Source organism: Triplophysa rosa, linkage group LG15, assembly GCF_024868665.1.
Source record: "Triplophysa rosa linkage group LG15, Trosa_1v2, whole genome shotgun sequence".
Taxonomy (NCBI): domain Eukaryota; kingdom Metazoa; phylum Chordata; class Actinopteri; order Cypriniformes; family Nemacheilidae; genus Triplophysa; species Triplophysa rosa.
The window spans coordinates 6,793,730-6,821,379 of NC_079904.1; the positions used below are offsets into that span (position 1 = coordinate 6,793,730).

The following is a 27,650-nucleotide window of genomic DNA, read 5'->3' on the forward strand; positions in this document are numbered from 1 at the left end:
TTAGAATATTACATAAAATCAATCAAAAAAATGACATTTTAAACAGAAATGTCAGGCTTCTGAAAAGTATGTTCATTTCTATGCACTCAATATTTGGTTGGGTCTCCTTTTGCATGAATTACTGCATCAATGTGGCGTGGCATGGAGGCAATCAGCCTGTGTCACTGCTCAGGTGTAATGGAAGCCCAGGTTGCTTTGATAGCGGCCTTCAGGTCATCTGCATTGTTGGGTCTGGTGTCTCTCATCTTCCTCTTGATAATACCCCATAGATTCTCTATGGGGTTCAGGTCAGGCCGGTTTGCTGGCCAATCAAGCACAGTACCACCATGGTCATTGAACCAGCTTTTGGTACCTTTGGCAGTGTGGGCAGGTGCCAAGTCCTGCTGGAAAATGAAATCAGCATCTCCATAAAGCTTGTCAGCAGAAGGAAACATGAAGTGCTCTAAAGTTTCCTGGTAGATGGCTGCGTTGACTGTGAACTTCAGAAAACACAGTCTGAAATGAGTCTGAAAACTGAAACTGACTAGCAGGAAAAATTACAATGGTAGTCAAAATTGCCCCAGAACTGTTTACTTTCCCACAATAACATTAAAATTAAAGGGATACTTCAGCCAAAAAACAAAATTAGACTGTATCCTATTAGAACAAAACAAAAAATGCTGAGTTCGTCACCGGAACCTACGATACGCCTGCATCATTTTCCGGAAAAACAAGCCTTTGGTTCACGCGCAGCCGTGGGATAACAGAAGTTATACATTATCGTTAATAGTGTTGTCAATATGGATATTTCTCTTAAACAAACACATCGATTCACTTCAGAAGACCTTTGTTAAGACCATAGAGCTGTGTCAAGCAGTTTGATAGATGGATGCACTTTTTGGAGCTACAAAAAATTGCCCCCGTTCACTCCCATTCTACCGCTTGGAAGAAAAAGGATATTATAGCTCCGACTGCATTATTCTTCAAGAAGAAAGTCATATTCAGTTACGATGCCTTGAGGGTGAGTAAAACATGGGGAAATTTTGTTTCTTGGCTGTATCCCTTTAACATTAAGACCACAAGCAATTATTTCAAAATCCTTTGCTAAAGAAGCTAAGCTACCCAGAACCACATATTATTAAACAGGACTGTATGGTTTGCAAGTAATCTCTAAATAATGAGGATGGTCTTGAATTAATTTGTGGGAGAGGAAAAAAACTCAAGGCAGAAAAACAGTCGAGTCATTGTTCATCCCTTTGATCATCCCCTTTAGAGACCTTCTCTATGTGACACTGAAGACCTCTGACCAGTGTTCCCCCCATCAACCATCAGATCCATAGACTTATCTTCTATCTATACCTTCTAGGACCTCTTAATCCTGAATCATGCACTCCATGTCTGTTTCAGCACCTTCATGCAGTTTATTATCTGTGAGTTATTATCATTGATGTTTTCAGTAGCTGCGGAGTCTCTGGATGAGAAGGGAGGACAATATTAAACCAATAAATTATACAAGTGAATTACCATTGTTTTCTTTCACATATAGAAACTACCATTTTTGATCCAGTTTCGCCCCCAAGGTGATATTTTAATCATTTATGAGATTCCAGTAATATGAAATATGGTCAAAACAATACCCATCAATCCAAATGGTTAATTTTTTCAAAGAGGGACCAAGAACATTGTTGTTGGCCTGTGATGAAGGTGGAGCCCACATGGTATAGCTGGAGGAGTAAATTTTACACACAGCCCTGCATGTACCGTAAATCAAAATCACCCTGTTTTATCTCCCTACTTTACACATTTAAAGAAAATAGTCTACAACTATGGTGAAGGTTTTCAAATCTCCTAAATGGGACAGTTCACCCAAAAATAAATATTCTGTCATCATTTGCTCACCCACGACTTGTTCCAAACCTGTATACATTTCTTTGTTCCCGATGAACACAGATATAGATATTTGGAAGAATGCTTTTAACCAAACAGTTCTTGACTACCATTGGAAAAATTACAATAGTCAAAATTGCCCCAGAACCGTTTGCTTTCCTACATTCTTCAAAATATCTTCTTCTGCGTATATCATAGTAGCGATACCAGCAGCATAGTTCCTGTGTTGCATGAGTTTCCTGTCCCTCCCTGTAATTTTTCTCAAGATTTGCCCTTGGATCTAACCATTGAGTATTTCCCCAACAGCCTGTGCCGAATGCTGATGTGGTTATGACCGGACCAATTTACTTCATCTCAATTAGAGATTTCCTGTCTTATCTCACAATTTGCCATCCAGTGTAGCACCATTGCATCTGATCTTTTTTTTCTAAAAACAACAGTGTGAGAGGTGGGTGGGTAAGGGGGCGGTATAGATTGAATAAAATAACTTTGTATGGTAAGTCTTTAGGCACAGAGATGTTCTGAATAAATGATATCAGGATATATAAGCTGCTGCCACCAGACTCTCTGTGATAAATCATCTTCTGCCACTGCTCTTGGTTTACAGTGAGCTCAGCAGTTGCCATACTTAATCTATTATTCATGCACATTTTCAACGATTATGGTTACTCAAGAAGAATACGTCTTGCTGATGTTTCATGGTGTACGTAATAGGACAAACATTAAACATTTGAAACAAACACAGATAAGTTAGTAATTGTGGTGAATGACTAAAGCGGTTAGTGATGTAACTTTCTATAGGACAAAATGATAAAACTAGTTAATATTACAGTAGTTCCTTCTAGACATCAATGATACGAATGCAAAGAGAGATTAAGCTTAAGTGCACTGCTTCTCAGAATTGTCTCCAGAGACACAACATAGTAGTCCCACATAGCTCTATACTTTAACTGTGTGTCAACAACAGTCTAATTTGTGTCAGTTTTTATTTCTCCCAAGGAATTTAAAAGCATCTGATATCATTTCAAGTGAAAAAAAATCTTCTGAGCTATTAAAGCACAACCTTTGAGCAATAAACTTTTCCTCTGGGTTGATCTCTATCAGTGTAACAATGTAAATAGTCTCAAACGTTACCGTAAAAAAGGAAAATCATTTCTATTTCATTAAATATTCTTCACTGTTTTTTATTTACACCAGCTCTCCTCCCATGACATCCTGTACCGAATTCTTAAATTGGGATGACCAGCTTCCACAAACAGTGGAAGAAATGTCCTTTTGGACAGAAATAATACACAGAGTTAATGTGTTTTTACAAGTGAATCTTCTTTTGGTATCTTTGGTTTTTCCTTACTCTTCTTTTTCTGTCATCATTGGGTCTGAACCTGAACAATAGGGGGCGGTTGAGTCTTATTTGATTTAGCGTATGGGGTCTTGATACACCAAACACACACACTTGTGACCTCAGGCTGAAATGCTCAGATTCCACATGAAAGTCTGGGAATGAAGCAGAAGACCTGTTTTCTATTAACTTTGATCAAAATTCGCAGGTTTAGAGAGTGGAATGAGCTACCTGAACCCCATAAGAGATCCTTGTGTCAACTAACATTTTAGTCAGCTTCTGTTCCAGCTTAAATTGGATTTCATGATTTAGAGCAAATTTTTTCTGTGTCTGTGAAATCAAGCAATTATACCAAATATCAGATGTTAAATGAAATTAAATCATCAGAAGCTTAAAGTGGAAGTTCACCCAAAAATCTACTTTGTGTGATTTTTTACTCACCCACATGACGTTAAACATGTTTAGAGAACTTTCCGGCGTCTTCGGAGCACAAATAGTGTGAAGTGTGTGAAAGTGAACTATTTGTCAGATATGGTGACCCATACCCGAAATGTGACCTCTGCATTTAACCCATCCAGAGAGTAGTGAACACACGTACACCCGGAGCAGTGGGCAGCTATCACTGCAGCGCCCGGGGAGCAAGTAGGGGTAAGGTGCCTTGCTCAAGGGCACCTCAGTCGTTACCCGCTGGCCCTGAGAATCGAACCGGCAACCTTCTGGGCACGAGTCCAACTCTCTAACCATTAGGCGACGACTGCCTAAATAGAGATATTTAGGTGACATCCGAGAGATTTCCAGGCCTCCTCAAAGACATCATGGTGTCAGTTTTTGCCAAGGTCCAGAAAAGTACTAAAGACATAGTTAAATTGGTCCATCCGCGCATAGTGGCTCAGTTGAATTTTTTTGAAGTGACGAGAATGCTTTATGTGCGAAAAACAAACCAAAATACAGACTTTAATCGATATATTCTCCTCTGTCTTGCCAGTGTATGGCGCGCGCTCACGGCCTTCGTCTTCTGCATGTAAACACTGAGTTGCGCTTCCGCGTTGTGAGTTAGAGCGCCGGCATCCAATAGGGGCAAGCCCTAGCGTTCGGCGCACAAACCTGTCTACTTCTGAAGTGCTCTCGTCCAAGAAGAAGACGAAGAAGTGCTCTCGTGAACGCACGCCATACACTGACAAGACAGAGGAGAATATATCGATTAAAGTCGGTATTTTGGAACGCGATGCTACTGGTCTAATTGGATTCAATGATCTATGCTAAGCTATGCTAAAAGTGCTATCGCCAGACCCGGAGATCGGCTGAATAGATTCCAAAACGGTAAAACTCAACTTATTAACTCTGGGGGAGTTGGAGAATGAGCCTATTTCCAAAAAAAGTGGAGTGTTCCTTTAATACAAAATTCAGAAAACATTGCACACAACTTACCGTGGTCTCCGCCATGCTTGTCGTCAATAACTCCGCCCTCACTTCCGTGAATGCCCACAAGTTTAAAACATTATTTCTAACACCATCAACAAGAACACATAAGCTAATACAATGAAACACATTCATTATACAATAATTCTACACAAGATTGATGTTTTAAATGGCTTTTTGTACTATACCTATTATTATAACTTGCACATGTAAGACCTAAAAAGTACAATAGGGGCTGACAGCAGCCGATGGGGCGAGTGGAGCTCCACTCAAAATCGGAAATACGTCACTTCCACTCGAAGCCCAAGCGGATATACGTCACCTAATTCTGACCGCAACCCAGAAGTAATTTATGAAACGGCATTGTTTTAATGCTACAAAAGCATTGTTTAAATGTTATTAAATACCTTTAATGTTACTAAATCCAGACATTGCTTCCAGGTTTGTATTTAGAAGGTAAACATTATAATAGTTAGCAGTGAACAATAAATGAAACATCAAATAAGTATTTTTTTATAAAAATGAAAATGTAAGCGCAAATAATTTAGGAATTTTATATTTAAAGCAAAATAACATACAAACAACCACAGTCAAATGTTGAATAATTTCCACAAATTAAGTTTGAATTGTTTTGAGTAAAAAACACAAACTATATTTACAAAACACATTAACTGCAAGTAACAGTAAATAACGATCAACGAACGTTCTTCTCCTTCTCTTTACTCTTCTTCTTCTTTCCTTTTAATGGCGGGTCGCAACCAACATGTTTAGGTGTATATCGCCACCTACGCTACCGGGGGGTGTAATATCAGGGTTTTCAGTACTTCGGTGGATTATATCAAAAATCGGATTTTCTAAACCTGTATTTTAAAGAAATTCATGCAACATCAGCTAACATTGGCGAGACATCAATATTGATCGTCAAAAATATATAAATCCATCGTTTTTATTCATCCTTTTTGCGTAATTTCACGGAAGCCATATGCGTTGTGCTTGCATTGCACGTTAAGACAGCGTCAGTCTGCAAGTAGTGCAGGGATGCTGAGATAAAATTACACGAGTTGAAGTTCGAACTTCGGAGAGTTCACCGACGCCATTTTGCCCCTTCTTTATTATTGAGTGGAGGTGACGTATTTCCTGTTCGAGAGTGGAGCTCCACTCGCCCCATCGGTTGCAGCTAGACCCCTCTCGAAAAGTAGCCTTATTTAAGAATATGACGTTTTCGCGTGTAACAATAGCAAATCACACTCCAAGACTCTAGGTAGCGCGACTTCGTGTAAGAACGCAAGCTCCGCCCCTCCTTTCTGTGGCTGCTGTTCAGAAACTGCTGTTCAGAATCTGTTGCTGCGGTTCCGCAGCTGGACAACTGCTCCTGTCAGTGGTTCTGCATTGCTCATTGTTTAAGGTCCTGTGCTCTGCTGTTGAAAAGCTAAAGCAAATCAAGTAAGAGAGGAAAATCCGGATACAAATCAAGTTTTCATACAAAACGCCCTTCGTCCACAATAGCGTTCATCCACAATCGTCGAAAAACGATGACATGTACTTCGCAATGCGCATGACTAAAACACTTTGAAATGTCGCGGCAAGAGTAAATGCACGGACACTGTGGGGCGCCTGCTGTTCCAGGTAACACGAGACTGTTAAGTTGCAAAAGGAAGTTAAAATGTCGTGCTCTTTGCAGAAATGCCATCTGATTTATGTACGCACTGACATTACGCTATCAAACTGGAGAGCAGCCAAAACAACTGCGTCACAGTGCGAAAAAAAGTCATAATTTTCGAACGCCTACGTTTTCAAAGCGCAGTTTTTGTTGGATGGAAGGTCAAGATGGAGAGAAAAATATGCGTTTTCAAACGAAAATGGGTATTTATTAGTGAATTTGGAGTCAGAATTGCAGAGGCACAGTTTCAGCAGCCAGATTAGTTATCTATGTTATCACATCATACAGTGAAAAATAAATAATCTTACACATCAAGGTGATAAAGACAGAGAGAGGAAAACATCTTAAATGTCTTTATTTTACATTTCTTTTAATCTTAAAATTTTAAGCATTATTTTTTGTAAATCAGGAATTTTTTGTTTTAGAGCTTCTGTATGTTTTAATTACTTTTATGTTATTTGAAGGTAAAAAATATATATATATTTTGTGTAATGTATTTTAGGGTTTCTTTTGTTATATAACACTGTATATTGTGCATACATGCATATTAAGCCATTTCTAAGACAAGTAAAAGTTTAATCATTGCTTGTAAAATAAGAAAGATTGTGAGGGATCTGAGGAGGTCTTGTCCATAAACACTTCATTCTTGAATGCAATTCAATTCACCCATAAACTTTGACCTAACAGATGTGACCCATAATTCCCCTGTTTAACATTTCATATGAGTGACAGCTTTTCCTGACCACCGTCTGGTGTTTTTATCTGCTAAGGTCTGTGACTGGAGGAAGTGATTCTGAACATCTGGGAAAAGTGTTGTAAGAACAGCATATATTACATATGGCATTGACATTTTGGGTTCATGGTCTAATGAACTGGAAGGAATACGTTAAATGGAAATTTTACCTTGTAACAGCACGAATAATCTTTACATCCACAGTAAGAGGGGTCATAGAAAAGCAAAGAATTGCACATCTTATGAGGTTAACCTTTTATAAAGTGAACAACTGTAAAAAAAAACAGAAAATCTTATATATACACATTTAACGCTGGCCCAGATTTGTATTTTCATTGCAACATTTCATCTAACCACAGCAACACAAATTGGCTAATGTTCTTGTAGACCGTTTAGATATAGTGTCTGGTTTGTTTCATTTAGCATTGAAAACTTTGTAGCAAAGCCACCAATAATCCAAAGCTGTCAATAATGTCCAGACAGTTATAGATGGTGAAAGACTGTGACCATGGCAACAAGCCTTTGAAGAGAACTGAGCATCTGGCATGTCAACAGGTCCAATAGTCGTCAAGGAGGGATCCTGGTTGGGGGGTTAGCACCCAGTATTCCCAGAATCTGCTATAATTTGAGAAGTTGAGAACAAAAAATCTTTTGTGAATTATTTCCCTTTCCAGTCTCTATTTTTGGGATATCTTTGTGTGAGGATCAAAAGGAAAGACACATTTAGTATTCACTAAAACCCCCGTCTGTCGTTTTATCTGGTTCTATCTCTCTTTCACATTTACATTTAGTCATTTAGCAGATGTTTTTATCCAAAGCGACTTACAGATGAGGGAAACAATGGAAGCAATTGGAACAACATAAGGACAATAAAAAGCATAAGTGCAATAAAAGAAAACTGGTCTCATATAGCCACAGTATACAGAGCTAAGTTTTTTTTTTGAAAGAGTAGAAAAGAGATAGTCAGAAGTCAGAACTGATCAGTCAGGTGTTGACGGAAGAGATGTGTTTTCAGACGGTTCTTAAAGATGGCCACAGAATCTGCTGATCTTGTACCAGCGGGCAGATCTTTCCATAAATGTGGAACCGATCCCGAGAAGGTACGTGAGAGAGATTTTTTACCTTTTTGGGATGGCACCACAAGACATCATTCGTTTGCAGAGCATAGGAATCTGGCGGGTATATAAGTCTGCATTAGCGTGTGAAGGTAAGGGGGTGCCAAATCAGTGGTGGTCTTGTAGGGCAGGAGCAGAGTCTTGAATTTGATTTGAGCGACTATAGGGAGCCAATGTAACTTAATGAAGAGAGGAGTGATGTGCGCTCTCTTCGGTTCATTGAAGACCACTCTTGCCGCTTTTCTCTCTCTGTTATTTTCTACTCTTCAATACACTGTTTGTGCCATCTCTCTGATTCTCTGAAAAAATGTTAAAAACAAGAGTGAATACACATCAGCCTGACAGACGATGTGACAGTATGAAATGTGTCCGAGAGCTGTAGTCTACTGAATATGAGAATTGTAAATACTAAAACAGCGTCATCATTCACAGAAAGACAATTTTATTGGATTTCAAGATGTGATTTTGTTGGTTGAATAGGATCAAATAGGATCTGTGTGGGTGAAGTCAGCAAGAGGATGATGTCAGATTATATATTTACAGCTACCTGAGTGACTCATATGTTATTTGTACAAATAAAATGGGCAGCTTATGTTTTCAGAAAGTTGGAATTTTTATAACAATTTGAAGCGGGAAGGGCCAGAATGTTTAATATACAATCCTTGAGAAGAGACCAGCACATGGTCTGGTGCTGTTTTAGATGGCCATACTGTTCAAATTCAGTTGTTGTTGTTTTTATTCTGAATTTACATTACATATGGACACAAAGCTTATTGAATGAGGCTGTGTTTCCTTTAACATCCAATTTTTGTCACACTTTGGATTTAATGGAGGTTCTTATTCATTATACTTCATTTAACCCCATGATCAATGCACAGTCACTGAGGTCCTGATTTAACTGTGATTGGGAATATTCAATTTATTATACAATGGGGTCCAAAGGATTAAGATCGCTGCTGAAGTTACATATTTTGTATTTCTTCAATTAAATACAGATCTTATATTATCTGCATAACACTTTAAAGTAACAGTTCATTTCTTACTGTTTTTATATGTTAAAAACATTTTTGTTTTTTCTGTTAGAAAATAAAGCTCTTCAATGTGGTCTCAGACTTTTAGCACCACTACACTGTATGCAGTGAAAAAATACGGCAAGCTACATCCAGTACAAACTGATGCCAGTTACTGGCTATGAAGTCTAAATCACATCATCTCATTTTTTGTGATGATACATATCTGTTTCCAGTCAGTGTCTTGGTCATTACAGGATATGCAGTAGCTAACTGTATTCCTGTCATCAGAAGAATTCTGTTTTAATTGTATTGCCATCCAGTATGAAGACACACCCATTACATGAATACATTATTCAAACGTGATCTTCTGGCTTCCTGACACCCATTCTTTTCTGTCTCTTGTCCCCTTGTAATGCAGCCCCTGCATACATGTGAAATACATCATTTAGGTGATGTCTAGGGGCATTCTTAAATATAAATGATCAAAGCATGATTATTATGTAATAATTAATAGCATATTATATGTTATTGTTTTTGTTTTGAGGAACATGATTGCGATGCAAATAATAATAATTATTATGATTAGTCTTTATTTACTTAATATAAATTGATTTATTCATATTAATTTATTAACTTTTCTTATTATTGTAATAATTATTCTTATGGTGTTCATTTTAATATCATAGTCCAACAGAATAGAAATCTCATCAAGCAACCCATACAAACTATTTTGTGAAGTGACTATTTTCATCATCTACATGCTGGAAAACACCCCTCTTTATACTTGGAAGTGACACCTGCATTAAAGCACAAAGAGTTAACACCCTATCGTTCTCTTTGATAGAGAAGTGCTGGTCCACCATGCTCTGCCACTCACCTCGTCCAATGGCAGAACTGGAAGATGATGTCATGCGGTAGGAGGGGTAGTGCTGCTGATGCTGCTGAGCTCTTGTATCCGAGGAGCAGCAGACAGGACTGCAAAAGAGAGAAATACAAAAAGAGAGAGAGGGGGAGAAAACTGACATCTCATCGAGAAGAGAAGGTAAGTGTGGAGAACACTGGCTGTGCTCTGTTATTATTGATTACTGTAAAGAAAAAGATTAAGTTTGGTTCATATTAAATGAGTAAATCTAATGGGAACTCATTGTTCTTATATCACGCTGTGCCTGCCATCAATAATATACAGTGCAACTTTTGTATGCATGAAAATGAGAATGTATTGGCAAGGTGTCTGTATATGTGTGTGTTTGTTTGTAAAGTTACGGTATGTGCCATTGTGTTATTAGATTACATAATTCAGGAGTGCATGAGTAAGGTTATGTCATTCCATCATTTCAAAGCAATCGTCAGTAAATAAGCGCTAACACACAGTTACGCCCTGACTGCAGTACTTAAGGATTCAAGTAAGGTTGTTTTTGCTCATTGGTATTATATTTCCTAATTCTTTAGTCATTTGAGGCCTTCTGTGATGTACGTGTGCCATAAGGGGCTATAGTTTAGCATTATGTAATGAGGTCAGATTAAAAAAAAATTATAGCTGTGATGTGCGAATATAGTGACCAGAGCCATTGTTGTATATTGACAATAGATTGTTGATAGACTAAAATATGATCAGTGAAGTTGCTTTGACACTGTTAACCTCCATGTATCTTCATCTGTCATTCTGTGAATAAACAACTGTGCATGGACGATGTGGTTATTGATCCAAACGTTTGGGCGTGTATGTATGGACAGTAGTGTGTGTGCATGTGTTTATGTGTGAATAGGGCAGGGCAAGGACATTCTCCCATGTGGTCTCTCATGTGTTACGCATGATTATTTGGTGAGACGGGCACGTACCAGGTGACCGCCAAGACAACCATTTTTTTATGGGCTCTTATATTTTAGTCGATTTCAGGAAGGCTATTAAACATCACGTCTGGTGTCCTTCACTTTTAGAAATTATGTTTGGGAGACTGTGAGCTTGTGTTTGTATCGCTTGTCTGTATTGTTTTGTTGAATGGTGGTGAGTGGCAACTTTCAGACAGTCTGATGGAGGAGTAACAATACAGATATCGTGTGTGACACTCCCTGCTGCCCTCATCTGAATTCATGCTGCTTTCTAACCAGTGTCCCGAAGCATCAGAATATAACCGGTGCCTCTCAGACACGACTTATTTACAATGAATGTGCATTCACATATTTACAGTCACATTGATGTATTTGTTTTCAATTGGACTTTGTTTCTAACCACATTTTTTACTATTATTATTTGTTATAAATATTTTTATTTTTATTTCAAAAATTTATTTTTCCCCACAATTTCAATAATCAAAATAAAAATAACATTTGCTGCTAATTTAAATGTATGAACTTTTTGATCTCTCTCTCTCTCTCTCTCTCTCTCTCTCTCTCTCTCTCTCCTCTCTCTCTCTCTCTCTCTCTCTCTCTCTCTCTCTCTCTCTCTCTCTCTCTCTCTCTCTCTCTCTCTCTCTCACTCACTCACTCGCTCTCTCTGATCAGGACAGTTAATGGTTGTAGGCTACCAACAGCAAAATATAAACATGACCTTGGCAGGTAAGCTGCAAATATACAGATATTACCCTTCAACGCTCTTGTAAACAATCGTTAAAGATGCAAAACAAATATCGTTTACAAGGCAAGAAGCAGGTTTCCCTGTTCTGTCAAAGAAAAATCACGCCATTGGTTGATGCGGGGAGAGAGTAGCAATCAGGTTTTCTGATTGGCTAACCCCCAAGGGCCAGATTTGATTTGCTGTTTACAGAGCAAGGAATGTCATTTTTCAACATTCAGTGAAATTTATTGAAAATTTGTGTCAATTTAACACAATAGCTTACAGCAAATTTTCTTTAAAAAAGACTTTGAAAAATAAAAAGTAACCATGTTTTTTTGTTTGACAATTACTTGTATTACTATATTTGTACTACGGATTTCATGGTTAAACTATGGTTCCTAGAGAGAGAAAATTTAGTTTTACTACAAACACAAAAACTATGCTTCATTTGTGTGAAACGTCATCTCGTCTCTCCACGCAGCATATCGAGAGAAGATGAAGGAGCTCCCTCTAGTGTCACTTTTGTGCTCCTGCATCAACTCAAACCCTGCCGAAAATCCCACACACAAGACTGAAGGTAAATAACTTTATAGTCATAGATATATGTGCCCTGTCTCAAATCTCCTTTTATTTACCACTACAGTGGTAAACGTCCGAGGACACCCTCAATAAACCAATATGGGTGCATATTAAACCAATATGGGTTTTTAAAGATGCAGTGGATCTCAACTGGTGCGTGATCAAAGATATGGAGGTCATCGAGCTGAACAAGCGGACCTCGGGCCAAGCATTCGAGGTGATCCTGAAACCTCCCTCCTTTGACGGTGCACCAGACCTCAACACATCCATGCCTCAGCGTAAGGACCCCTCCCTGGAAGAAATCCAGAAGAAGCTGGAAGCAGCCGAGGAGAGGCGGAAGGTTCGAATTCACACATACACACACACCGGCATTGATTTGACTTAGAGAACTGATGCACAATTGTATTCCTCTCTACAGTGCCAGGAAGGAGAGATGCTAAAACATCTTGCTGAGAAGAGGGAGCACGAGAGAGTGGTCATCCAGAAGGCCTTCGAGGAGAACAACAACTTCATCAAGAATGCTAAAGAGAAGCTGGAGCAGAAGATGGAGGCCAACAAAGAGAACCGTGAGGCTCTGCTTGCAGCCATGCTGGAGAGACTACAGGAAAAGGTACCAACCATGAACACTATAGTGTATTTAGTATATAGTTGTATAAATGTATAGAAACTGGTTTACATTTCCACAAATGTTTGGCTTTTGCGTGCACCTGAGCTTCCTTCTCATTCTAACTTTAGAATCAGTATGAATATTGCATAAGCGTAGGGTGGATTGTTTCATCACTTAGTTTATGCTGCTTTATTTAGCCTCCCTCAGGCACAACTCTACATGCACAAACACCCGTTGCAAGCTTTCTTCTGTGTCTCTGTAGGACAAACACGCAGAGGAGGTGAGGAAGAACAAAGAACTGAAAGAAGAGGCCTGTCGGTAGAGGAGCACCCTCTAAGACTGCTTTGGCTAGTCAAGGAAAGAGAGATACGGAGGCAAAACCCTTGAGAACAAAGTAAATGGGAACCAATACATCTCAATAAAGGGAATGTAGTGGACATTAATAATGACAAGACGCAACACTAAACTTTTGTGGGTTCCAAAACTATTTAATGTTATTGCAAACTATTAAAAGATTTTAAAAAAAAATAAGAATTAAGAAAAAGAACATTATCTGGATGGCAATGCAAGGTGCACTAAGGGTGTGTTTCGCTTGATGAAAGACAAAGATTTATAGCAGATGAATGAATTGTGTCTACTAAACAGATCTTTTGAAATGACACGGAGAGGTGAAAATGACTAAACAATTTAGAGATGCTTTTTTATAAACTCCATAATCGGTACAGATGAATGTTAAGACAACCACAAACTACATCTGACGTCATCCGTAAAACATATTCCATGTACTGATGATTTGATTGTACATATTTACTGATATTATTTAATAATCAACAGGATTTCATAGCTCAATAAAACATACAGGCATGACTATACAATATATGTCAAGCAATGGATTGATACTTTGCAATTACAATATTACATATACAGCTGTGATATAAATACTGACACATTCTAGATGCATATTAAACCGAAATCTGGACTGGAGCACAGTGACACTTTAAGCACAACTCAAAAGCACATTAAGATTTTTCATGTATTATGTTTGTATTGGCATCTTAGAAATGAAGAATGAATTTCTCAGGTTTGAGAGAATGACAAAAAGAGATGTAGTACTTTGAATGTTCCTCAGCTTTAGATGCGAATGGTGCGCTTTGCATGTCACCACATTTTCTTGATTGTCTTCGTTTATATTACTTGTTAAATAAAAGTGATGAGGTTTGTGTTGGTAATGTTGGCAAAATGTACCGTTGTATGTGCAAGATAAGTATTGATTTCAATCGACCAGATCATGTGAGAAAATCGAACCTTTACTTTCTCTCTGTGTTTATAATGCCCACATGACTAAAGTGTCTGGTTTAACAGAGTCAAATAAATGCTTCTCTTAACTAAATAATATTTTATTTCTGTTGTGTCTGTGTGCTCAAGTCAAAATAATAACCGACTAACAGAGGAAATAGGGAATCAAGTAAATATTATAATAAATACAAAGCTGAGGAAGAGAATGCAATAGAAGACTGCTGTATGCAGATGAATACAATAATGTAACAGTACGTAATAAAAAGTACAGCACAAAACTATTTCTGTGGAAAAACAACGGGTAAAACACACGTACAGCCCACAGTAATAACTTTACTTTCCAGTTTAAGGGTGTAGCGCTTGTTTTTGTCCTTCACTTTTCTCAGCACATGGATCTGATACTGGATGGGTTGAGACTCCAGTCCTAAATCTTCCTCACCATTTTTCATTAAACAGCCTCTTCTTTCACATTTCGCTTCAGATATTTGCATAGGGATTCGTGAATCATCATAGGAAGTCCTGAATTAAAAAGAGAACGCGAGAGATTTAGACGAGTTGACAGAACAGCTATTTTCTGTAAATCACTACATCCAGTTTTTATCCTTTAATCCCAGACTGTTTTTGTGTCAGAACTCAGGAGACTTCTCAAAATTCACAATTACTTTTAACGTCGCTTTACGTGTTTCTTCTATAATTGCTTAGAAGAAATAGATACAAATATTGAGACGAATACTTGTGTTCATATTAAAGCATTTGATTTTCAAATTCTTGCCTAAAACAAATCACAAATAAAAAGAACTCTAATTTATGTATTTCTTTTTCTATAGTTTGAAAATCAAACATTATATGATCAATTTAAACATGAGGGACCTACAAAAAAGTTGTTTTCATTAAGACATTTCTATGCATTGTTCAAATTTACATACTTGATGTGCACAAACCAAACACACCAGCATGTACGGTAATACCACATAAAATGTATAAGAACAAACGTGTTCATAGGTTTATCGAAACAAAGACTCACACATATGTCCAGGGTGACAAAGACCTGCTTGGAGACGGAGGGATAAGAGTGGAGATGTTCAGAGTTGAATCCAGAGAAACCCACAGTCCTTTCTTTGAGCCTCTGGATTTACGTCCAGTGTCTGAACCTTTGCATCTTCTGTGTTTTTTACATCTTTTCCCAGAAGAACCATCCACTCCCAGCAAAAGGGCAAACAGGTACAGCAGCAGCATCGCTCTGAAAGCCTGAGGAGATGTAGACAGAGTAGATTACTGCAGCCTGATGAATTAAACATCACAATCCAACATCGCATATCGTAAAACACATTGCACATTCAAGTTTAAATACATCGCTACATGAACATATAAAGTTGGAAATGACAAAATTCTCAAATTTGATTACATTATTTTTCTTGTTCAAACTCTTCTAATTATGGAAAATACAATATTTTTTGCATTTATTTAACTAGTATTAGATTAGTGACATACCAGTGGAAGCTGCATCTTCATAATGCCAATGTCCTGGTCGCTCTTCTTGAGCTTGTCTGAAGCATTAACAGCCCACGCAAGTGTTTGAGAGCCATTCATCTACTGCTTTTGGTTTTATGGGTTTGTGAACTCTCTGATCTTGACGTAGATAAAGAGAGATCCATGTGAAGCAGGTAGTCATCACATACTCATCTATAAACATCAAAACTCAGACAGGTTGACCTTTGTGTAACTAAATTTCTACTCCGGTAAAACAGAGGTGCACTTTATGTGGGTCAACAGCTTTTACAGGATGTGTTGTGCTTGTTCTGTCTGGTTTTCAAAGTGACCCATATGATAAGCAAAACTTCACATGGCCCTAGTTGAAAGTTCTGATCTCAGAAAAAACATTTTTGTTTGTCATTTAGATGCATGCATTTGGCAGATGCTTTTGTTTAAAGTACACATATGTTTCTGGAAATGAAATCAATGATTGTGCTGTTGTGTTGCTTTACAAATTTGTCATGCATGCTGTCTCGGGTATACAACTAAAGATATTTAACAATGCATAACTGAGCAAACTGTTTTTGGCTGTGTATGTTCAGGTAAATTCACTCATATGTTGGAACTTCCTTCAAATGCAGCTACTGCAAGTGTTTGTTTGTGGGTTCAGACACACAAGGTTCTTGTACTCCCCCACCAATTCAGGTCACTAAAGTGCCGATTTAGCTTTTGTAGCACTGCAAGAGAAGCACAACCACAAGCATATAACATCTCCTGAGTCATTCTTAGAAAGGATTTAACAAGCGCATATGGAAACTCAATGGTGTGTTAAAGGTTGTATGGTCTGAGAACTAGTGCTGTTGCAGTAGGCTACTGACTTAAACACTGACTTTGCAGATCTCTAAAGCATTACCATCATTTTTTGTCTGGCCCAAAAAGTCCCTGTTTGAATTTAAATAAAAGACTATGGTTGTATTATTGCTGCGATCAACATGCTTCATCCGGAAATAATGTGTTTAACCCGATCTGATGCCGTGTCTCATTTCTCAATCTTGTTGGCAGATCCCGTATCCTGCGGTTGTGGAAATGATACACTACAATAAAATTGTGGCCAAAAATGAATGCAACTCTGGATGGAAATCCTGCATAAGTTTGTCAACCTATAAACCGTAACCAAAGCAAAACAAACTAAATGTTAAAAGGTGCAACTTTTTTGACCAGGCAGTGGATATGGTTAATAGAAAACATACCTAATATGAAGATCACAAACCCCTATAGGGCACTTGTCTGCTATACATGTTCCAAAAAAAATTTGTGAACTGCTTCGAAGAGCTGGAATGAAACATGCAACATTTTAAAGAATGCATATGCTTAAGTATATAGCTATATAGGAGCTGCACCAGGTTTAAAAAAAAACATTTGCTCCATGTATGACATCCATGAGATGATTCAGTCATACTGATACAGACAGATGCTGCCCACACTATACTGAAAGAGCAATGAGGCTGAACAGTAGCTATGATGATTAAGAACGTGTGAACCAGGAATTGTTTGAGGTTATGTGGTTTTCTGGCGTTACGCAAGAAAGCAGTGATTTAGTTATTTAAGATATTAAAGTAGTTCACCTCAAAATGAAATTCTTCTATCATTTACTCACCCTCTTGACGATTAAAACCTGCATGATTTTAATTCTTCTGCAAAACACAAAATAATTTAAAGAATGTTGGTAGCCAAAAACCGTTGGTCCCCATTCACTTCTATTGTTTGAACACACAAACCAATGCAAGCCAATGGGACCAACGGTTTTCTGTTGCCAACATTCTTTGAAGTATCTTTTGTGTTCTGCAGAAGAAAGCCATACAGGTTTAAATGAAAAAAACGGAACATTCTTCAAAACAAAATTGTCGGTTTTTATTGACAGACATTTTTATACAAATAATAATTGTATACAAATTGTAATGGGAAAATGGTTTGATAAACATTGATAAATGGGCAGGCATTTATCAGGCCAATAAACAAACAGGTTTGAGACATGGAGACAAACCTCATGACTGTGCACCACTAAACAGAACAACTCCTTTTTAACCTAAACTGATAAAGATTATTTTGAACATACTTTTCCAGGTATCTCAATTAAGTCTTTGCTTAAAAAATAAAGCAATATTTACGAGTTAAATTGTTAAAAAAAGACACTGCTCCAACCTCTTTAAAATAACAAAGATTAAATGTATGCACAAAAGTAAAATAATCAAGAACACAATGTTATGTTGAAACCAAAACAATGCACGTCCATTTAGCTGTAAGTTTATAAAATCAAATACAGATTACTGCAAAAACTTAATGTGCAGCGACATTTTCTTTTTGGAAATACATGCATTTGTATGCATGTACAGATCTGTATCAAAAAGAATCAACATTGCATGCATGTTGAAAATCTTCTGAAATGGATCCTCACTCGAATCTTCAACTTCAAGTCTTTTGTTATCCAAAAGAAATCCTTATAATAATTTATATAAGGAAGATGATGTCATCAGCCACCATAACCTGGTTGTCATCCTGCATGGTGTTAAGGGCGTGCCGAACCTCCGCTTCGCTGAATGGTGATGGGCAGCTCTTGTTGATGGCTTCCATCAGACCGATCATGCCCATAGACTGGGCGTGAGCAGAGTGGAACACGTCTGACAATGTGGTTTTGAATACCTTCAGCCTGAAACAAAAACACAAGTATGTCAGACCTACTGCATTCAAAACATTCAGAAGCACTTACTAGAGACTTAGTTTCTGGTTTAAAACTCTTGAGCATAAAACAGCAACAGAATCTCAGTAGGTAAAAACTCCCACCTGTCAGAAGGTAACGCCGTGTGTCCATTCTGATCAGCTGTGTCTACCGGCTCCTCACTCTCCCTTGCAGGAGCTGGGGACTGAACTGAAAACAGAATATTTTATATTAATCAAACTGCATCTTAGTTGCAATTCAAGACTTTGGTATTTTCCTGAATATAGAAGACAAAGGTTTAGCTTACTTTCTGGTATATCAGTCTCTGTATTAAAGTCATAGGGATCATATGTTTCACTGCCTTGAGATGATCTGCGCTGAGTATGTCGCCTCCTACAGGACAAAGAACATTTATTAGACAATTTCATTACCTCAGCTGGCCACTAGGGGGCCGTGTGCTCATTCATTAGGAGGCCCATATGTCCATGACACTGCAAGTCACCTTTACCAGTTAGATTTGAGCAGCAATAAAATGTTTTATATAGAAACCAAAGTATAATAGGTCAGACCTTTTTTTTTGCTGTCGGGGAGTTTCTGGTGCTTCATCTTCCTCTTCATCCTCTGAAGCCACATCCTGCTCTGCATTCCTGGAGCGCTTGCGTTCCTTCTCTAGAACCTGATGAGACCATAGTGAAAATATTATTGGGATCTTTCTATTGCATTTAAATCAGATATTAGCATTTGGGAAGTACTAAAAGTCTAAGATTGGTCAATAAGCCACATATTAACGTGACAATATCCCTAGAAATAACAATTCTTTAATTTACTCATCTTTGTGTTATTCTAAACATGTATGAATTTTTCTTCTGCAGAACACAAAAGATATTTTAAATAACGCTGATAACCAAACAACACGGACCTTCTTGAAATAAGCAAACTGCACAAGCTCCACAGCAACTTCTGCATCCAGCAGCTCCACAGCTTTGCTCATGCGAGCTTTGGCATGAGCTGTAGACAGACGGATCAAAGTTTCCAGGGTCCTAGCGGTGACAGGTGACGTCTGAAGGACAGAACACATTAAAGCTCAGATCAAGAGTTCATGTTAAGACTTCATTCAGACAAATTTGTCTCTATTTACCCTTGCAATGTCAGAGCCGATCTGGTCCTGGTTGCGCAGTCTTGAGTACTCCTCTGCGATGTGATTGGCTGCCTCTTGGGTCAGGACAGGAGAAATCGCCTTGGCAACGTGGATATACTTCCTCATGAACTCTTTACTCACCACTCTGTCCCTAAAAAGAAAACACAACATTTAACTGTAGTAAGGATTTACGTCTGCTTTAAGATTGTGAATCATAAAATTAGAAAAGCAAAACACAGTCAAACATCAAATCACAAAGTCATGCTTTAAAAGCAATGTAATTACGTACAAAAAAAAGCAAACCACGTGGTTTAATTTAGCCCAGATTGTGTTTTAAATAAAACAGAGGGCAGAAAATGTTTCATACTTTGCTTTCTTGCTTCCATGAAGGAGTGGATTGTGTTTCTCATACACCCGTAGCTCCTCTTCCTCCTGAGCTGCATCAGGGTCTTCAGTGGCCAATGCATCCACTGTACCACCAAGAGCTAAAGCTAAAACATACACAAATTTGCTTACAAAAAATAACTTTGTGACACTTCATTTCTTATTATACATTCACATTTTTTGACATTTATATCTTGTTTCTATACATTAGCACATACCAGCTCCGTCCTGCTCACGGGGATCCCTGTAGCGGTGCATGCGCAGCACATGGTCAGAGATCTCCCGGTCCTGCTCGGGGTCCATCTGATCCAAGACGATGAACAGCAAATCGAAACGAGACAGTAGAGAGTCCTGCAGACCGATGTTCTCCATTGGGGTCTTGTACTGATCATACTGCGTACAAAGAGAGTAACATAGAAATTACACACACTGACATCGAAACATATCTCCCCAACATATAAATAACTATTTTTACATCAACACTTACCCGGCCATACACAGGATTGGCAGCTGCCAGTACGCTACAGCGGGCATTTAGCCGGGCATGAATGCCAGCCTTGGCGATAGTGACGCGACCCTGTTCCATGACCTCATGAATAGCGGTGCGATCCATATCTGACATTTTATCAAACTCATCGATGCACACCACCCCTCTGTCTCCCAGCACCATGGCACCGGCCTCTAGACGCCGCTCACCTGAAAATCAAACAGACTGATGTTATGACTGAATGCAAGTGCTTAGCACTTATACATCTTGTCTGGTCTGTGTAGTGAGCGAATCAGAGCGCTCGTTTGAATCTCAATACCTGTCTCTTGGTCTGTGGTTACAGCCGCGGTTAAACCTACACCTGATGAGCCTCGGCCTGTGGTGGTAATGGCACGAGGTGCAGTGTGCAGGACATATCGAAGCAGCTGAGATTTGGCCACCGAGGGGTCACCTGAAAAAAAAAGAGGGAAAGATGACAATCAAAATGTAGTAAATTAATATGACAATATGAATTCATCAGATTAATCACATGGGGTTAAATGTCTCACCACATGCATACCTATAAGAAGCACGTTGATATCTCCTCTAATGCGTGAGCCATTCTCCAAAACCTTCTCCACCCCTCCTAGAAGCATGCACAAAATTGCCTTCTTTATGTAATCGTGACCATGAATACTAGGTGCCAAGGAGCGAGCCAGCTGGTCAAACAAATTCTGAAAAGATAAAAACACGAATATCACAAAAATATAATGGACGTAATAATTTTCATATATTTGATGTATTATGTACATGCATGCAAGTTGCTACTCTAAATTAACTAAATGAAAGTGGTTTTAAATTCATGAAGTAATAAATATGTTGCAGTCCATTTAAAATTAATAAAAGAATAAAACCTTTGAACGAGTTCTGCAGAAGTTCTTGATCTTGGCCACATCACCAGCAGAGAAGTAGGGTGTGACTTCTTTGCTCATCTGTTTGACATTACAGGCGATCATAATTGTCCTGAACATGGAAACGGACGTTAACTCTATGCAACGACAAAAGTTACTCGACGATAAATAAAATCAAACATAAAAAAAAAGCTTTTGGTGCTTAAAAGTCCAATTATAATGGCTATTCGTCTAGTTTAAAACAGAACGGCTGGTTCAAAAGGGACACTAAGCTATACCTGAATGTGCCTGATGTGAACCCGCCCTTTTTGCCAGGCAGGCAGCGGTAGGTGCCTATCAACTGGACTCGGTCCCCTGGTTTAATAGAATCCACCAGGTCGTTGTCCAGAATGATGTCCACGGAGCGAGGCAGTTGACCCGCAGGGGCTTTTTCAGGCATCTCCTGCACTGTGATGGTCTGGTGATCCTTATAGATGGACAGACCAAACTCGGTCTCCAGTGGATTATTCTCTTCATCCTGAATACAGCACAAACAAAAAAGCAAACATTTCATTGAATAACTATTTTAACTCTGAGCACAAGTAAATGACAATCTACGTCTTATGAGTCAAGCAGGTTATGGTACCTTGGTAGGATAGATGGCACTTGAAGGAAAAGCATCCAGAGAAGTCAAGTCTGTGTACTTGCGTTCCAAAGTCTTCTTAGTAGCTGGGCAGTAGTGCACACTGCGGACTACCTTGGGACGCACCAAAGAACCTGTAAATACAAAGAGAAACCAAAAAAGAAATCAATAACACTATGCACTGAATATGTACGATTTTTGAGATGGTAGAACTTACATTTGGTGACAATGCCCTCCAAACACACCATGCTACCCAGCAGGCGAGAGGTCAGGGTACGAGGGGAGACGTGCTTACTGCCGAAGCTTCCTTCCAGTCCGATGAAAAACTCCTCGTGCTGTTTGGCGTATGTGGCATCTATTGAAGCCACTAGATCTTTCAGGGCACGCTGAAATGCCAGAAGCTCCTCAAATGCATTGCTTAGCAGCCTGTTCGTTTCAATGAAAATACAATCACATATTTTAACCTTTCGTTATTTTTAATCTATCATGTTAGTGTGTGTAATATAGACACGGAGTTACAGAAAATAAGGTTAACAAGCGAAAACTCATACTTAGCTGCTCGCTTGTCGTTGCGGCGGCGCAGGTCGTTGATGTTCACAATGAGTCTGGATCTGTTCTCGCCGATCATATCTCGTACTTTACTCTGATAAATACCCTGATCTTGCTGTAAACAAACGTAAACACATGGCTGTCATCGAACACGACTTAATTTAAACGTTAAGGTTTAAGGCAAAATAATATTATCGAGCGGGCCTTTGTTACAGTACAAGGCACCAGCTTCAATAGTTTTAAGTTTATAATACCAAAATAAACTCGTTATTCTTACATCATCGTCAAGAAAATCCAGGTAATCCCTCTGAGCCTCCCTCATTTCATGATCGTCTACAACTTCAGCAGCCATTTTTCTATTATTGTTATAAAAACGTTAAGAAAGTGCCACAAGCAAAACTCCTCGTGCAGACCGCCGCACTGTTGTGTCGTTTTCGCGCCAGTCTGCGTTCCGCAGAGTGGAATCCGAGCGCTGATTGGTAGAAACACCGGGTAGCGTCATTACGTTCTGCTTCTTAGATTGCGACACCCAATCACAATTCACGTATAGTGACCATTTGACCAGCCCCTCATAGTTTTTCGCGCGAAAAGAAGCTGTTCATGGCATGCGTGAACAGGGAAGAGGTTGTTCTTTGGTAAATGATGGTTGCAGCAAAGTAAACAAGCCGATTTTAACGCCCTCCCTTCTGGTTTTCCGTCACTACATTTAAAAATTGCATCAATTCTTCAAAATACAACTATTAGTATATTTTAATTATCGAATTGAAGGTGTTCGTATACTAATATCTTACGCGTGCTTTTGCTGTTTTTTTGTCTATACTAATACGTTTTTTTCCATTACCTGTAGTGTTTATTTTTAAGATATGTCTCTGCACATTAGGCTTTTCAAGTTACTGTGCGCATAAGTCTCTCGGGTGTTGGGTCTGGAAAGAAACAGAACTTCTAAAACACGTTTCGGCAAGTAAGTTAGGAAAAGTATTAATACTGCGGGTGGTTAAAACATTTGACACGTCACACATCAGTGCACCCCCTTTTTTAAGAGTTCAATGTCGAGTCGACTGTCATTTATCCGTGCCTTTATACTCACCTAGTGGCTGATCTCTGTAATGAGTCATTGCATGACATTTTTTGTTTCGTAGCTTATCCTTTTCTTATATTTAGTGTAATGTTTAGGTCATATTAGTTCACAATTAATCATTTTATTTTAAAATGGGCCCTAATGCACATTTACCTTAAAGTAGTGTAGAAGTAATACATTATCGTATAATACAATACATGACGTACTGAAGTTAAATCTTAACCTCTCTCTATTTGGACAAGTGATTTAAACATGGTTAATATGGTGTAACCCCGCCCAAACTCAAGAAGAGCCGGCACAACAGGTCGCTCAGTTGACACTGACAGTTACTGAGGGTAAAAATGCGAAAGTTTTACACACAGATTTAATCTTTATGTTGACATGTAACTCAGTCAATTTAAAAAAAATGTTATGTGAGAAGAGGAGCTACATTCGAAAGGTAAGGAGTTGTTTTTTCGTTTCTTTTTATAACTTAAATTAAAGACAGTTAATGCATCAATGTACAGTATGTACAGTGTCAGATGTTCTTGCTCTTGTGTGCTATGATAATTTCCACTTTCACAAAACTATTCAATTCAATTTTATTTATATAGCGCTTTTCACAATGTGCATTGTTCCAAAGCAGCTTCACAGGAGCAAATAAGAAAAACACAGAAAGGTAAAACACAGCACAGTGCATGGTGTTTATAGACCAAGCAAGATCATTATAATAAATAATATCTAATAAATAAATTAATAAATAAATAATAAATAAATGCAGTCTCCCGGTGAGCAAGCCAACACTGCACTGCTCTGCTGTGGCGAGGAACCCAAACTCCAATGATGAATAATGGTCACACATGGTCAAAATGGTCAAAACTATATCATGCACATATGACGAATATACAGTTAACTACTTATAAATAACATTTATGGGACATTTTACTTTTTTCATAAGCTTTGATTAGAAAAGTTTGGATTTGCTTAAGGTGTGGTAGCAGATAATATGGCTGAGAGGTAGATATTCAGAGAATGCAGAAGCTTTTCTGGATTTACATGTTGTATGTTATAGACCTGAGAGATTATAAATTTGGTCCTGTATCTATGGAGCAATATATGAGAGAACAATGTTGGTGCTTGGTAAACACAATGAACAAAGCAACACGGCCAGTTATTAACTTATCAGCTGTAAGAGGGTTAGTTTAGCAAGAACTGGCTCTTTGTCCGTTTTGTAAATATCACTCGCCCTCATTTTATTCTGCTTCTCCTTGCAGCATTAAAGCCTGTACTGGCTGCCATTGCCATTCAGAGTTTCACCATGTCAAGTGGAGTTTTGGGTCGGTTAGGTGCACTGATATTGAACATAAAGCAGCTGGGTCATTTACCATGCCTGTCAAACTTGTTACCCTCTCTTCCCTCACCCCAGGCCACCGTGCTCGCCTCCGATGTGCCCAGCCTTTTCCGCGAGCCCTATATCCTGTCAGGCTACCGTCCTGTCAATCAGGACTGGATGAACTACTTCTCTAGCCTCTTCCAGCGCCACAATGAGTTGCTCAATGTGTGGACACACCTGCTGGTAATCCCTGCCGTCCTACTGCACTTTTCATTTTTTGCGTGGACATGGGGGCTGACTCTCAACGTGGCCTCTCTGCCTCTTTTTTTGTACACGTTGTCCTCGCTTGCCTACCTCACCTGCAGCGTGGCCGCCCACCTGCTCCAGTCACACTCCGAGCTGACTCATTACTCCCTCTTCTTTCTGGACTATGTCGGAGTGGGGGTTTACCAATACGGCTGTTCGTTAGGCCACTATTTTTATTGTTCCGAGCCCGAATGGAGACGGAGCTCGTTGGGCATCGTGTTCCTGCCGGGTGCCGCGGTGCTCGGCTGCCTGTCTTGCGCTAGCTGCTGCTTCGCCAAATTCCGTTATAGACGTCCATACCCACTCTGCAGGAAGATCTGTCAGATCGTTCCCACCAGCCTGGCATACATATTAGACATCAGCCCCGTTGCTCACCGTCTAGCCAAAAGATCTTGGGATGAGCCAGCGTTAACATTTCACGCCCTACAAGTTGGGTTTTTTTTGTTAGCGGCTCTGTTTTTTTCTTGCCCTATTCCAGAGAGCTTCTTTCCAGGGAAATGTGACATTGTGGGTCATGGTCATCAGATCTTCCACATATTCCTGGCCACGTGTACTGTTTGTCAGATGGAGGCAATGATTAAAGACTTTATGGTGCACCAGCGGTCTGTAGTTGAGGTGCATGGAGAACACTTTATCTTAATGGCTGGAGGGACTTTCTTTCTGTTGGTGTTGTGCAATGTTATAACTGCAGCTCTCATGAGGAGAGCCGTGCAGAGGCAGCTGAAGAGAAAAGTATCGGACTGAATAAAATCCTAAAGGGTTGGACATACAGTTTTGCATAGTTTACATTATCAGTCAGATGTATTTTTCATTAGGGAAATCATAAACCTTATTCATTCACCAGAGCCAGTTCTGATCATATGATTTATTTCAGTGGTCATTATAGCATGTTTATTATCAGAACTTTGATAATGATTCTTTCTTTAGATTTGCAAATAATTACATTTTGAAATCCCAGATATCAGATCTCATGCTTTGGGGAAACATTTCACTTACTAAATATCAAATACACTGTAAACAATTTTCTGCTGCATTAGTTTTTTTTTAAGTACAGTCAAATTGGCTTTACAAGTCAGTTCCACTTACTATTTTAAATTTTGTCCAGTGGTGAGTTGCTGTAACTTATAACAATACGTTTAAATTGCTTAATTGAATTGATGTAATGAATTAATGTAAAACATTTAAAAATTCCAAGTATTAAGTTAACTATCGCATTTAAAATTTTAAGCGAGCACTAATGGTAAGTGAGCTTTTCCACAAATGCCTTCACACAGTTCAGGATAATTGACCACTTTGCCAACATTCCTTTGAGATTCAATACTGTGAGGTTGCATAACTGTGGCCTGTTTACTTGAAAACTGTTTGGAGTCCGGGACAGTATGCCAGAAAGTTAAAAGTTAAGGAGGAAAGCTGGATTTGATCCAAACATCAACAGTCTTTAGAGCGATGGGGTGATGTGGAGAACAAAGAAGTTACTTTTATTTTGCACCCAGTATGCTCTAATTCTAATGCCAGCAGATTTGTTTTACAGGAATTGGTGCTGTGGTTCAGGAAAATGCTCTACTCTCTTCAAAAATACCAACTACTGGTCTAAACAAAACTTTCATACATACTTTGTTGTCCGTTCTTCTAAATAAATGACGTTTTGAAATGTATGTACCTGCTTACTGTATGATGAAATGTACAGTATTTTATTTTGCAAATCAAATAATTTCTACCTCAGTGGAGTCAGGGATGGATTACTGACCGGGCCAATGGGGCTAGTGCCCAGGGGCCCTTGTCTACCATGAGCCCGAGGGAGCCCTGGGCTTCAAGGTTGTGCCATCCAGTTTGGTAAAGAAAACCCAGTTTGGTAAAAGAAAAGTTTTTACCAAACTGTTTTTTACCAAAACTGTTTTTACCAAACTGCCATCCAGTTTGGTAAAAGAAAAAATTCATTTAAAAAATCATTTTTAAATTTATTGAAAATTATTAAATTACAGCACATTTAAATTGCATTTTCTGAATATTTTGCTAGATGATTTGATGTTTACAGACATGTGTCACAGAGGAATTTATGGCGAGAAATCATTTTTTACTTGTGATGCACGTGTATATTTGAAATTTAATTAAAGTCGTGTGTTTCAAAGCGTTAATTTGGTCCATTGTTGATTTTTCGCTGTGTAGCTAATATTAGACTTCTATAAACCCTGTACAGATGATTTTTATCGTAGCGCAGGTATCTGACGCAGAGCAAGAACGGTTTTGATATTATTTGTCATCTTAACTTTCACTTTCTATAACTGTGAATGCGCAGCTAAGGGAAAGAACTAAAAATTTGTGGGAGGGGGGCCCTTGGAGGTAACTGGCCCCTGGGCCCTTTGAAGTCATAATCCGTCCCTGAATGACGTAGAAATATCAGTTTAATCCAAAAAATGTGCCTCATGTACCTTTACATGTGTTACAATAAAATACTGCTATAATAAAAGTGTTATGCACGTTTAGTGAGTTTTTAGTGTCAGATGTTCAGATGGT

At 38.7% G+C, this 27,650-nt stretch overlaps 4 protein-coding genes across 5 annotated transcripts; 2 read left to right on the top strand and 2 right to left on the bottom strand.

Annotated features, from left to right (window-relative positions):
* The first annotated feature begins 10,059 nt into the window (after positions 1 to 10,059).
* stmn4 (stathmin-like 4) lies at positions 10,060 to 13,341 on the top strand. 2 transcript variants are annotated; one of them, XM_057353710.1, is made up of 6 exons: positions 10,060 to 10,187; positions 11,648 to 11,701; positions 12,181 to 12,276; positions 12,413 to 12,618; positions 12,697 to 12,888; positions 13,148 to 13,341. In XM_057353710.1, the coding sequence occupies exons 2-6, from the start codon at positions 11,656 to 11,658 to the stop codon at positions 13,205 to 13,207; spliced, it is 600 nt and encodes a 199-aa protein (XP_057209693.1). In that variant the 5' UTR covers positions 10,060 to 10,187; positions 11,648 to 11,655; the 3' UTR covers positions 13,208 to 13,341. The 2 variants fall into 2 exon arrangements, with proteins under 2 accessions (XP_057209693.1, XP_057209694.1); XM_057353711.1 differs by having other exon boundaries at positions 10,096 to 11,280.
* Positions 13,342 to 13,452: 111 nt separating this feature from the next.
* Positions 13,453 to 15,770, bottom strand: il17a/f3 (interleukin 17a/f3). The gene is made up of 3 exons (XM_057353712.1): positions 15,673 to 15,770; positions 15,206 to 15,429; positions 13,453 to 14,700 (listed from the first exon to the last, which is right to left on the bottom strand). Exons 1-3 carry the CDS (start codon positions 15,691 to 15,693, stop codon positions 14,460 to 14,462), a joined length of 486 nt encoding a protein of 161 aa, XP_057209695.1. The 5' UTR covers positions 15,694 to 15,770; the 3' UTR covers positions 13,453 to 14,459.
* A 1,793-nt stretch (positions 15,771 to 17,563) lies between these two features.
* On the bottom strand, positions 17,564 to 22,852 carry mcm3 (minichromosome maintenance complex component 3). The gene is made up of 17 exons (XM_057352953.1): positions 22,718 to 22,852; positions 22,443 to 22,555; positions 22,109 to 22,317; positions 21,895 to 22,025; positions 21,548 to 21,786; positions 21,273 to 21,381; positions 20,939 to 21,092; positions 20,699 to 20,830; positions 20,380 to 20,588; positions 20,111 to 20,285; positions 19,876 to 19,999; positions 19,509 to 19,659; positions 19,290 to 19,430; positions 18,940 to 19,046; positions 18,678 to 18,763; positions 18,496 to 18,580; positions 17,564 to 18,361 (listed from the first exon to the last, which is right to left on the bottom strand). The coding sequence occupies exons 1-17, from the start codon at positions 22,790 to 22,792 to the stop codon at positions 18,163 to 18,165; spliced, it is 2,439 nt and encodes an 812-aa protein (XP_057208936.1). The 5' UTR covers positions 22,793 to 22,852; the 3' UTR covers positions 17,564 to 18,162.
* A 993-nt stretch (positions 22,853 to 23,845) lies between these two features.
* Positions 23,846 to 27,584, top strand: paqr8 (progestin and adipoQ receptor family member VIII). Its single transcript, XM_057353313.1, has 2 exons — positions 23,846 to 23,957; positions 24,772 to 27,584. The coding sequence occupies exon 2, from the start codon at positions 24,816 to 24,818 to the stop codon at positions 25,878 to 25,880; it is 1,065 nt and encodes a 354-aa protein (XP_057209296.1). The 5' UTR covers positions 23,846 to 23,957; positions 24,772 to 24,815; the 3' UTR covers positions 25,881 to 27,584.
* Positions 27,585 to 27,650: the final 66 nt, after the last annotated feature.